The sequence below is a fragment of the Phacochoerus africanus genome, chromosome 1 (assembly GCF_016906955.1).
Source record: "Phacochoerus africanus isolate WHEZ1 chromosome 1, ROS_Pafr_v1, whole genome shotgun sequence".
In the NCBI taxonomy this organism is placed as follows: Eukaryota; Metazoa; Chordata; class Mammalia; order Artiodactyla; family Suidae; genus Phacochoerus; species Phacochoerus africanus.
In genome coordinates, this window is record NC_062544.1 from 151,883,293 (window position 1) to 151,896,699 (window position 13,407).

The 13,407-nt window shown below is 52.5% G+C and overlaps 1 protein-coding gene across 1 annotated transcript in view; it reads right to left on the minus strand.

The window, feature by feature from the left end:
- Window positions 1-12,368, minus strand: part of RAB43 (RAB43, member RAS oncogene family) — a 31,518-nt gene extending 19,150 nt beyond the window's left edge. The window contains exon 1 of the mRNA XM_047782194.1: window positions 12,038-12,368. Within this exon, the coding sequence (XP_047638150.1) occupies window positions 12,038-12,235 (198 nt within the window). The 5' untranslated portion in view covers window positions 12,236-12,368. The remainder of the gene's footprint in view (window positions 1-12,037) is intronic.
- Window positions 12,369-13,407: the final 1,039 nt, after the last annotated feature.

The following is a 13,407-nucleotide window of genomic DNA, read 5'->3' on the forward strand; positions in this document are numbered from 1 at the left end:
TAGTCAGATGGCCCCAAATACAAGTCTCTGTGCTGCTGCTTGTTGCTTCCCAGGACATGGGGAGTTAGAACCAGGAGGTGGTCTGCAGGCCACTCCCTGGCCAGCCGCTGTCCGTTCTCCTGCCTCAGCCCTCAGGGAAGAGCTTGGCCCGGGGATCACATTGGAGGGGCACATCACATGGACCTGATAAGAGAGCACCTCTGCACTGAAGGTAAAGCCAGCAGACAGACTCCTGGGCCCAAGTTCCTCCTGTCCCTGAACATGGTTGCTCAGGATCTAAGCATTAGGGGCTCCTGTGTCCCTTGCTACCATGCAGCTCTCCCTGTAGGGCCACAGCCACGGAAGCGAAAGGGAGATCTATTCCCATATTCTGTTCCACCAGCTGAGGGACCAAGGACAGTCAGGTAACTTCCTGGTGCTTGCGTTTCCTCTCCAGCATCATGGGGACAGTGGTGGGAGCATGGGGCAAAGGTAGTAGATGTGCTTTCAGACCCTCGGGGCTGGCTCTGCCGGAGCTCCCCAACAGTGCTTTCCATCCTTAGACAGCCCCGGTGGGTGACTCGCCGCATCAGAGAGCGTGGTCCAACTCCGAAGCCGTGTGCCCTCTGCTGTGTGCACTGCTCCTCCACAGACCGTGTCCCGGACATTGGTCATGAAACCAAATGACTTGAGGAGTTACCCGACCCACAGGAACCAGTTAGCCTGTCCTGAAGTCCTGGTGGGAAAGGCCCAGCCTCTGCCTGTGGAGGCTGAGGGAAGCCTGGGCTCCCCCAGCAGCAAGAAGGCCCTGGGAGCTGGCAACCAAGGTGGGACTCACCGAGCCACTTCCCTGCTCGCAGCCCCTTCAGGCACAATGGGGAACCCAGGCGGGACACAGAAGCCCTGTGCTCCCAGGGAGGATGAGGGCAGGGACCGCAGCTCCTGGACTCCCCCACCCCACACCAGACAAAGCTGACCATTTGCCTCTTCAGCCCAGCACACTCCTTCCAGCACGACTGAAAGGCATCTCATCCAGCCCTCAGATGAACATCAGGCCCCTCCTGCCTCCAAGGCTGCGCACGAACACAGCTGGGAGCAGAGCCCCAAAATCTATTCACTGGGAACTGACCTCCTTTAGGGCCCAGGCTGAAACCCACTGCCTCTGTGACCCCTGGGAGAGGACCAAGCCTCGTTGGTACCCTAGGCACCCAGCACATGCCCTGAGACAGCATGGTACCTGCAGGCCCTGTCGTTCAGGAATAGTCTGAACTTCAAATATCTGGTCCTGCTACTGCCACAGTAACCACTCACATGCTTGTCAGGCCTCAGTTTGGCAATTCAGCCCCTGCAACATCAGCATGGATGGCATCTATGCCACTCAGGCATGTGCACATCTGTCCCCACAATCAGACATGAGCTCCTGGGGCACAGAGACGCCTCTCAGATACCTTTTCTCTCATCAGTGCTCCAAACAGCACCTGGGAGATGGGAGGTACTCACGGAACAAACCCTGAACCCACCAACAGGCAGGTTCTGCCCTGGGGGTCAGATGGAAACTTCCAGCCAACGACAATGATTATGCTCAACAGAAGCATTTTTCTGGCATTTTCCCTTTTCATCTCAATTTGCCTGCTGCTCCAGACAGAAAAGGCCAGCTCAAGCCCAGGTCCCTTAAATGAAACCCCAAGAAACAAAGAGAGCAAAAAGGAATCTTTAACAATAAATCCGAATGGAGATCAAACTTGGCCTCATCCCCAGTAGGGGACCTATGTCACATGCCACGTGCTCGTCAGCACTGTGGGTGCAAACATCCCCATGATTCATTCTCGCCAAAACCCTTTCTTGCAAGTCTCACTGAGCCTCGAAGCACAGTCTCCAGTTTACAGAAAATATAAGGGATAGAGGAACAATGGAAAAGACACCATGAGAAATGGGAGAAAAATTCAGAAATTGACTCAAAAAAATCATTGTCATCAAAAATTAAGTGACGCATTGTTCTAGACTAAATCCACACTGGACTCTGGTTCAAGGGGAAAAACACTATAAAAGACATTTTGGAGGAAGATGGGGAAACTCAAAAATGGACTAGACAGTAGATGATTATGGAAACACTGATTTGCTACAGTTTGATAATATACTGTGCTTATTCTTAAAAGTCTTATGACAAGGTATCCAGGAGTGAAGCATCATGATATTGGCAACTTACTTTCAAATAAAAAAATTTATATTACACCCAAAGATACAGCAAATATAGCAAAAGATGAACAACAGTTAAATCTATGTATAGTATACATGGGCTCACCATGCTATTCTTCCAACTTTTCATTTTTGAACTTGTTCACAGTGAAAAATTGGGGAAAATAAAAGTATTAATAATATCCTGAGGATGAAAATATTACTGATATGAAAAAGAATCAACTGGAGATCTAGGAAATGAAAAATGTAGTTGTCCAAGAACCCAAAAGATAAAATGAATACTGGAATAGATATGGCTGAAAAGTAAACTGGAGAGCTGGAAGGTGGGGCCAGGGCCGCTGGAACACAGCACAGCAGAGCACACGGTCACGGTCACAACGGAGGACAGACTTTAAGCCCAGCTCCTGCCCTGTGAAACCTTCCAAGAACAGGGCGGGGGTGGGGGGATGCGAAGAAGTGCATTGAAGCAATAAAAGCAGATGCTGTGGAGCTTCAGGAATACAGGGCTTTTCATACTGATTACACCTTCAGGGACGATGAATGGAAACAGTCCGTCGCCTGGACAGAGTGCTTCTCCCACTCGCCCTGGTGAGTAGGACTTGGGGTGTGGTGAGTGGAAGAAAAACTAAGCAGGGTGAGGAAGGGGTGAAAAGTAACTCAGACCTCAAAAACATTACACAAGGACTCCCTTGATGTGATTCCATGTCCATGCGTGTCCAGAGCAGGCAGCTCCGCAGAGATGGGCTGGGGGAGGGTGGATGGAATGGGAGTGAGAGCTAAGGGGTATCAGGTTCCCCTCTTGGTGATGAGTATAGAAAACAAAACAAAAAAACAGGAGTTCCCATTGTGGCTCCACAGGTTAAGAACCTGACTAGTATCCATGAGGATGCAGGTTTAATCCCTGGCCTTGATCAGCAGGTTAAGGATCCGGTGTTGCTGTGAGCTATGGTATAGGTCACAGAAGAGGCTTGAATCCTACATTGCTATGGCTGTGGCATAGGCTGGCAGCTGTTCCCTAGCCTAGGAACTTCCATATGCCACAAGTGCAGCGCCCCCACAAGTGCAGCGCCCCCCCCCCCCCCGCCAAAAAAAAGAAAGAGAAGAAAAAACACAGAACTGTACACTTTTTTCTTTTTACGGCCACACCTGTGGCATATGTAAGTTCTCGGACTAGAGGTCGAATCAGATACCACAGCCACAGCAACACAGGCTTGGAGCCGTATCTGTGACCTACATCGCAGCTTGAGGCAACACAGGATCCTTAACCCACTGAGCAAGCCCATGGATCAAACCCACATACTCATGGATACTGGTCAAGTTCTTAACCCACTGAGCCACAATAGGAACTCCTGAACTGCACATTTTATTTTATTTATTTATTTATTTTTGTCTTTTTTGCTATTTCTTTGGGCCGCTCCCGCGGCATATGGAGGTTCCCAGGCTAGGGGTCTCATCGGAGCTATAGCCACCGGCCTACCCCAGAGCCACAGCAACGCAGGATCCGAGCCGCGTCTGCAACCTACACCACAGCTCATGGCAACGCCGGATCGTTAACCCACTGAGCAAGGGCAGGGATCGAACCCGCGACCTCATGGTTCCTAGTCGGATTCGTTAACCACTGCACCACGACGGGAACTCCTGAACTGCACATTTTAAATGGGAGAATTTATGTTACATGAGTTATATCTCAATGAAGACTTTTTAAAAAAAGAACTTGGTAGCGGGCTACCTTGAACAGGGTGGTCAGGTAAGGCCGACTTACATAAAGAAAACAATAACCTGTAGATGCACATACCCCTGTCCACACACACAGCAAACCACCCCAGGCGTCCTGGCACACAGACCCTTTCACCCATCCCCACTCCTTCCCAGCGGGAGGGGACCCTGAGCTCAGTTCCCCAGCTCTGGCATAGACCCCTCTCTGCATGCTGAGCTTCCAGACCCACAGACAACCTGCCTTGGCAAACGGGCCCCCTCACCTCTTTCTTTTCTCATTCATTCAGCCATCACTGGTCAAGGGCTTATTCTGAGCAAAATAACCCAATGAAAACTGCAAAGTCAGAGTTCACATGACATTATTTACCTTGTGATTTCAATACAAAGTTTTTTTTTTTCCTGTGCATTTCATCTATAATACAAACACGGCAGATATATTGATGATTCCTAGCTGGCAAAGTGGAGTTGATTCTGTGATCCATTTTTTGGTCATGAAATCATCCATTCTTGGTGACTTAAAGCCCAAGAGTAAAAAACAAGTTAAACCAAAAATAAATAAATAAATGTTTCACTGGAAAATATAAATAGAACATTTTTTTTTTGTCTTTTTGTTGTTGTTGTTGTTGCTATTTCTTGGGCCGCTCCCGCGGCATATGGAGGTTCCCAGGCTAGGGGTCTCATCGGAGCTGTAGCCACCGGCCTACGCCAGAGCCACAGCAACGTGGGATCCGAACCCCGTCTGCAACCTACACCACAGCTCACGGCAACGCCGGATCGTTAACCCACTGAGCAAGGGCAGGGACCGAACCCACAACCTCATGGTTCCTAGTCGGATTCGTTAACCACTGCGCCACGACGGGAACTTCTAAATAGAACATTTTTAATGTTAAAATTTGATTTTTACACTTCTCAGGCATAAAAAAGGCAGGGGTGGGAACTATCTGGGTTGGAACTACTGGGAACTTTCTTCAGGAATGCTGGTCCCTAAGCAACTGTGTGGTCCTGCCCCCTCACACAGCAGCGAAGGAGACTGACACTAGGGCAGGAAATGAAGACCAATGTCGCCTTGAGCTGGAGGCCACTTCTGCAGGCCTCTCAAATGAAGGTGAACTTTGCCCCTTCAGGGCAACTGGCCCTGTGTCCTCAGGCAAGGCCCCTGCCAGATGTGAGCAACGGTTCATCTGGAGCCAAAGGCCTCCGACAAAGTGGACTCTGACCCTCTTAGTCATCAACCCCCCTGAAAGGCCTACCAATGGCAGAACTACAGGTCCTAAGGGTTGTCACAGGAAACGTGCATACAACTTCTCAAGGAGGCCACTTTGAGAAGGGCAGTGCCTAGTGACACAGCTAAGTTCTAGGTTTTTTACTGAACCCAGGATTGAATCAGAGTTGCAGCTGCAGCAATGCTGGATTCTTGAACCCACTGTGCCAGGCTGGGGATCAAATCTGTGCACCAACAGTGAGCCAAGCTGATGCAGTCAGACTCTTAAGCCACTGCACCACAGCGGAAACTCTGGTGCTGGTTTTCACAAATCAATCACACCACCTTCTGGTCTGATTACCTACGTGTGATCACTCCCCAGCCTGTGTGGAAACTCAAACACCTGGTCTAGGCCATGCCAGCACCTGCCAGTGCCAGAAAGGGAGGCCCGAGGCCAAGCAGAGCACAGAAGGGAGGAGACGGGTCAATACACAGATCCACAAAGCAGGTCAGAGAGGCCTCTAGCCACCAGCACTGACCTGGTTCTGTTGCTGTATGTTCAATACAACAGCATTTCACAGGCCATTCTAGAAGGCAGGAGCTTTCTTTTGTTTACACTGGCCATATGCACCATTCTCTCAACTAATCTGAGTTAATCAGGATTTGTTTAAGCAGCACATGGCATCAGGATGTTGACAGGACACTGCTAATCAAAATCTAAGAAAATGGAAAATGCAAATGTCACATGATGACCTGGACTATAAATTGGCCCCAAACCTTTCCGTGTATGTGTGTGTGTTTGTGTGCATATGCAAGCTGGCAACAGTAGAGGGTGTGACACAGCGGTGAGGACAAGGCAGCAGACCAGGAGCCTGGCGAGGTCTGGCTGACGGGCTCTACCCACTCTGGGAGGTGGGGTGTCACAAGGCCCAGAGGACCAGGGGGAACTGGGCATGAGAACCGTGGTAGAAACTGGGAAGATGGGGCCCAGGGGAGAGAGGGCTGCCCCATTACCACCAAATTCTACCACCTCCTGGTGCCCAAAGCCTCCAAAGGAAGCTAGATGGTGTCAAGCCTCAGCAAGGGCCTGCGCGGGCCTGGCTACACGGGGCCAGGCGGAGGCAAGGAAGATGCAAACAGGCTGACGCACATATAGATGAGAGCAGGTGGAGACACTGGGCGGCGAGGAGTCTGGCCCCTGAGACTCTGTCTCCCTGGGTGGCCCTACCAGACTTGCCTTTTCTCATACAGCAGGCCCTCTCTCAGTGGGCAGGGCCACGGGATTCTTTGCATTTTGCTACCGGGGTAACAGTGGAGGTAAAATGGCACCAGGGCAGCCAGGCAGCAGGCTGAGAAGAACCCCTCCTCACGTGACCACGCTGAGGTCAGCCCCCACCAGCTGATGTCCCATGGTGGGTCAGGTCCCTAAAGCTCAGGCTCAACCATGAACAGATTGGAAGCAATGATGCTGCCCGAAGCCCCAGATGGCCAAGAGGCTCTAACACGGGCCCTCTTTCCACTGTCTTCCCGCTACAAGGGCTACCTGGAGACTGTCCCAGATCTCAGGAGGAGGGGTTCATTTTCCAATAAGGATGGCTGTCGGTGGCATCAAGAACAGATTTCTTCAGGAGTTCTGTTGTGGTTCATCAGGAATGAACACAACTAGTATCCATGAGGATGCAGGTTCAATCCCTGGCCTCGCTCAGTTGGGTTAAGGATCCTGCGCTGTGGTGAGCTGTGGTGTAGGTTGCAGACTGAGTTCGGATCCCAAGTTGCTATGGCTATGGTGTAGGCCAGCAGCTGTGGCTCTGATTTGACGCCTAGCCTGGGAACTTCCATATGATGCAGGTGTGGCCCCTTAAAAAAAACAAAAACAAAAACAGACTTCTTCAGACAACCACCATGATGGAGAACTGCTCTCTTATTTAAAAATTCTTTTGCTATTTCTTTTTTTTTTTTTCTTTTGCTATTTCTGATCAAACAGGAATAGCCAAACCAACTTTATGCAAACAGGACTAGCCTAAGAGCAAAGCCAGATCCCTGATTGTAAGGTCTGAGGATGATGCAAACTTAAAAAAGAAGCCCTTTCCTCCCACCCAGGCCTTACCCTCTTTCAGACAAGGAGACCTGTGAAGCCCAGGGCGGGGCCTGAGCACCAGGGCCAAAGGTCCTGAAAGGTGAGGGCCGGGATCCCAGGGCAGAGACTGAGCTCTGTGAGGGACAGCCCTGGCTGCCTCCCCAGCACAGGGACAGTGACCCCTACACAGAGCTTGGCAAAGGGGTGCTACTCTCCAAGGCTGACCTGTATGCATCCCCTGTGAGGTGCACAGTCCAGTTTACATAAGAGGCCTTTGTGTCGTCCCAGATAAGCAGACCCAGAGCAGTGCTTGGGAATTTTGCAGGATTTAGCACCGGCTGAGATTTCCTGGGGGATGGTGAGGTGGGAGGGAGCAGGTTAAGAAATAATCTGTCTGATCTAAGGAGGAAAATGCTAACAACAGCAACAATAAAATAATCCCTTCTGTGTGTGATGCCTTGGTTTATTCACAAGAGCACTTTCAGGATAGACAAGAAACGGGTCCCACTGACTGCCTTTACTTACGGGGCAGACAGAAATGAAAGGGAGGTTGTTTTACTGTATACCCTTTTACATCCTTGAGGTCATTAAATTCTGAACCATGAGGATGAGTTACCCAAAAACATACCAGGGGAATTTTAAACCACTCTGAGTGTCTCCACAGCTGCCTGACAACACCAAGAAGCAGAGAGAACAAAGATCATCTGTCCTATTTTGCAAAGGAGGAAGCCTGGGGCTATAGGAGGCAAAGGACCTGCCACTTTGTGATGAGGATGCCTGGAGATAGGTGTGGGACCCGGATCTTCAGACTCCAGGTCCAGAGTTCTCTTCCAGAGGCACCACCTGAAAGGCCAGCAGCTCCCAGATTCACCCTCCAAGCTCAGTCCTTGCAGGGAGAGCTGAGAAAAGGCATGGGGTAGCACTGGGGAGCCCTCCCCCTTGGCCAGGGAGCCTTCTTAACCAGCAGAGCAGGTATGTGGAGCTGGCTGGATGCTCCATTAGCTGACAAACACCCCGAAATTCCTTGGGGTTTCAACCCTCACCACTGAAAATCTATAAAACAGGAGTTCTTGTCATGGTGCAGCAGAAACAAATCCAACCAAGAACCATGAGGTTTCGGGTTCGATCCCTGGCTTCACTCAGTGGATTTAGGATCCAGTGTGGCCGTGAGCTGTGGTGTAGGTTGCAGATGCGGCTCAGATCCTGCGTTGCTGTGGCTGTGGTGTAGGCCAGCAGCTGTAGCTCCGATTTGACCCCTAGCCCGGAATCCTCTTTATGCCGTGGGTTCAGCACTAAAAAGCAAAGTAAATAAATAAAATATACAAAAATTTTTTAAAAAATCTATAAAATGCCCCAAGTCCACATGCTTATTTATGTAGTGGCCACAACTGCATCTTCACTAGATTCATTAACTTGCAGAATCTTAGGGTCATAGTTATTTATAAACTGGGAGGGACTCAAGAAGGGTAGTCAAGTATGAAAATGAACACTGGACTTAGGAGCCAGGACGACCCTGGGTTCAAAGCCTGATTTTGCCACTGACTTGGGTGGTGGTCTTAGATGTGCTGATCGCTTCCCTTATTTTGGCCTCAGCTTTCTCCCTATAAATAAAAGTCAATCAACAGACATGAAGTGAGTACCATGTGTCTGACATGGCTGTAGGCCCAGATTCACAGGTACGCCAGGCAGACCGGATCCCTGTGCTCTGAAGGACCCGATGTTGTATGGGAGAAACCCACAAAGAAGGTGAGGTCAGGCCCTGGTAAGTGCTATGAACTCAGCCCTGAACTTGTCCTGTAATAGGATGGAGGGTGTGGGAGGTCAGGGGAGGGCTCTGGCTGAAGAAGTGGCAGGTACACTGGGAGCTGAATGATGAGAGGCAGCCCTGACACGGGGGCCTGGGGCAGAGTGTGACAGGCAGGGCAGCAGACGCCAAGGGCCTGAGGCAGACACATGCGAAGGACAGAGAGGCGCAGTGAGGAGTTGTGAGTATGTGGCAGAGGCAGGGAGATGAAGTTGGCGAGGCAGACCAGGGCCCACCTCTCCAGATAAGGAGTTTGGTTGTGACTCTGACTGCAAAGGGAAATGACTATAGAAATTTGATTTGTGATGTTTCAAACTTTTTATTTTTTGGCAGCATAACTTTTCAATCAAATAAAAATGAGTAGAACCTCAATGTGAAACTAGATAAAAGTACTAGTATGGCTCTACTAGGTGAGGAGCTGGCTAAAGTCCTTGTGGTCCTGGGGCCTCTGGATCTTCTCTGTTCAGCCAAAGTGCTGCAGCTCAGAGGAGCTGGAAAGACACTAGGTGACCTATCTCTGAGGCTCCTCAAGCACTAACCAGAGCCAGCAGGCCCAGGGAGAGGCAGCTTGGACGCTGGATACTTGCTGGACCCCAGACAGGCCTGGAAAGATTTTTAACTAAATCCCTGATGTGGACATGCTTTCTGTGGAAACAACAACAATAAAATCTGGCTCCTCAAAGGCTCCAGTTAAAATCACACTGCTGAAACTATAGGGACAGAAAACAGATCAGTGGTTGCCAGGGCCTGGGGTGAAGCAAGGACGCTGACACAAAGGGACACAAGGGAACTTTCTGGGTTGATGGAAGTAATCTATATCCCAAAGGTGGTGGTGGTTATGGGGCTGTAAATGTTGGTCAAAATTCCCAGAAATGTACACCTAAAATGAGTGACATATACTGTGTGTAAATTAAACGGCAGTAAACTAGATTTTTTTTTTTTAAATATACTACTGGAAGACACCCCAGAGATACTTTACAGGTGAGGAAAAACAACCAGCTCCTACTGAATAGTCCAGAGGACCTAGAACCTGGGACCTGCCCCCACCCACCCCACCCTGCCCCTCAGCTTCAATTCATAGCCTCTTCAGTGCCCAGGCTTCAGGCTTCTCTGGCTACAAAATGAGGAGGTAAATGATTGCCACAGGCTTTCCCACTCCAGACAATTACATTTGAAGGAATCTGGTAAAAGGGAAAGACCCCCAAAGCCATGGAGTCAGAAAAGCTGGAAGAAAAAGTCCAGGTCTGTCACCTGCCAGCTGTGTGCCTGGGGCAGCCTCTCCCTCGTGAGGTGGGGTTAATTGCAAGAACACATCTGTCAACATCTGACACACAACACACTCTCAAGAGGGGTGGCCTCTATAACTATTGGGGAGTTACCATGCCTACACTGCTCTCCTGATCCCGGTCCCATCCAAGAAGAACAATCTGGAGGTGATCAGAAGGAAAAGAAATCACGAAGTGCCTCCCTGCATTGCATAACCTGTGCTCGGCACACAGTACACACTCAGCACAGGTTATCTTGCCAGGTAAACAGGAACACCCTGCCCCCTCCTTGACCACCGTAGCCACCAGGGGAGGGGAAGGGGGAAGGAGAGCAGGTTTGTTTATGCCTATCCGTCAACTCGCCACTTCCCCATGGCTCTGGCATTATCTCAGGACACAAACTCACCCGAGGACACACTCCACCCATCCCACAGCCCTTCCCTGGTCACCTGCTCTAAAGGGTGGTCCTGAATAATGACTCAAAGCTGCCTGCCAGACCTTGTTCTATTTTTTCTATCCTAAGAAGACCAAAAACACACAGAAACCCGAAAGTCATTTAAAAACAAAACAAAAACGGAAAACAAAAACCAACCCTTCAGGGAGGGAGTTTTTGCTTCCTGTCACATCTACTCCAGAGGCACTGTGGTCATGTAAAGAGTGTTGGCTGAGTTTTGCTCCACGGTGGGGCAGGAGGGAGGCAACACCCAGAAATTATCCCAATTTTGCAGAAACAAAGAGCTAAGCATCCTGGCAAAAGGCAACGGATAGCAGGCCTATAGCAGCCCAGGGAGGCTGAGCTCCACAGCAGCAGGCTCAAGGGACTCAATACAACCATCCGGCTCAACTCGAAAACACGGAGATAACAGGAGAGACACTTGCCCTGTGCAGTCCCTGCCCAGGGCTCTTAGGCGCTGGCTGGGGAAGTGGGAACTCAAAACCTTGAGAGAAAGGAAAGGATTTCCGAGCAGCGCAGTTAAGTCAAGTTACGGAGCAAGAACAATATAGTCTCTTGCTCTACTAGGGAGGCTGGCACCCAGGTGAAGAAACTGATTCATTAATCACCAATGTTAGTTATCAAACAATTGCTAGGATACTGAGACAGCTACATCTCGCTGTTTCTGTGCGGAGCCATTGCCAGCGCTCGGTCCTCTCCCCCACCTTCCGGTGTCTTGTGAAGTTTTCAGTTCCTACGAGCTGAGCTGGGGGAGGGGACCCAGGCTGGCCCAGGCCGAGTAAAGTTCCACCACCAGGTCCACAAAGAGACTGCAGGGAGGCGTGGCCAGGCCGGAAATTCTGACAAAAAGTTTTGGCCCTCCAGCCCTACAAGCAACTACTTCCTGGTCCCGCCTAGTCGTGGAGGGGGGGGGGGGTCCCCTTCTGCCTAGGGTCCCCACCCGAGGGCCGAATTGGAGACTCCGATCCTGGTGGGGCAGGGCCAGGCCGGCCAGGAGCACCCCCCTTGTGCCGGTGCCCTAGGCGCTCCGCCGGCCGGCGCAGGATAAGCTATTTTGGAGCAAAGTCCCCCCGGCGTGCAGCTCTGGAGGGCAGGGCCTCCCCCTCCGCACTCCCCCCAGCGCACGCACCCACGCACCCCGAGGCGGGCGCTGTGCGCACGGAAGCCAAGGCCCAGGCCTGCGAGGACGCGAGGACGGGGAGGGGGCTAGCGGGGGCCGCTGGCCGCCGCAGAGCAGTCGGGGCGCTAGCCGCGGCCCCCGCTCCACGGAGGGGACCCTCCAGGGTCCTGACGTCCCTAGTGCCGCGGGGCCCGGCTGCACGGCGGCCCAGGCCGGGACTCCCACCTTGACCCGCTGGCCCTGGATCTCCAGCGTCTTCATGGTGAAGTCCACGCCGATGGTGCTGCCCTGGCGCTCCGAGAAGGCGCCGGTCTTGAAGCGCTGCACTACGCACGTCTTGCCTACGCTCGCGTCGCCCACCAGCACCAGCTTGAACAGGAAATCGTACTGCTCGTCCGGGTCCCCAGGGCCCGGCCCCGCCATGGCCTCGGAGCCCAAGGGCCGGCACTCTGGACGCTGGGGCGGCCTGGGCTCGCGCAAGCCGCGGACCGCCTGGCGACGTGGAAGCGCCGCAACACCTGGAGAAGGGACGCCACCGCCCGCTATGCCCGGGCCCGCCCCACCTGCCCCGCCCCGCAGCCGCGGTTCCGCCCCGCACTCGCCTGGTCCAGCCCTCTACTTAGCGACAGGCCAATCCGGATCTCAGGGCCGCTTTGGGTACCGCCCAGGATACGCCTCTTCCAGACTCCGCCCCCAGACCGCCTGCCATCAGGCCCCGCCCCCAGCCGTACTGCAGCCTCAGTACTGCCTCTCAGGACCGCCTCCAATGAGACTCCGCCCTCAGACAAGACCCAATCAGAATCCACTTCAGAGCCCCCCCCCCCCCCCTTACCCCGGCAAGACTACTCCCCAATCCCGGCTCTCGGTCCCGCCCCCATTGCCAATGAGCCCTCGGGGATGCCCTCAGCGGGTTAGCACTTCTTGGCTCCGCCCTTAATCCCGCTCACAGCCCAACTCCTCCAGTAGCACCACTCCCTGCACCCGCCTAGCGCCCACAGACTTTGTATGCCTCCCGCTCCCCAGACCTGGCCCATAGCTGGGCTCCCCTACCTGCCTGGCCTCTTCTACCTGAGCTCTCCCAGACCTACATTCAGGAGCGAACTCGAGGGAAGGTGAGGTCTCCGAGACATGTTAACCTAGCCCTTGGACGCAAAATGGCCTCTTCTAGGATGGATCTCTGGGGAAGGGACAGCCAGTGCTCACACCAGTAGCACCGACAGGGATCCCCTCCAACAGAGGATGCCATAAGTGGTGGCATTTTCCCATGTTGAATAAGGAAAAGGAGAAAAAGAAGGCTTCGGCGAGGCCAAAAACTAAGCTGGCTACAAAACTGGGCCAGAATCCTTGTGGGGAAGGGGCCTGAGGGCTATGTGCTCAAGGTGACACCCCCACCCCAGCCAGGTTTCTGGGAGAGTGGAAGTGGGAGACCCATTTCGTGGGAGGCTAGGCCAGGAGGAGGTGGGGGATCCCAAGCCCAAAAGGCAGCCCACAGTGGTAGAGGGAGCTGCCCAAACATCTCAGGATGGGGACACAGGCCTAGGGGGAACTGACCCACCTGATAAGCATCAAAGATTGTCCTGAGGAGTTCCTGTCCT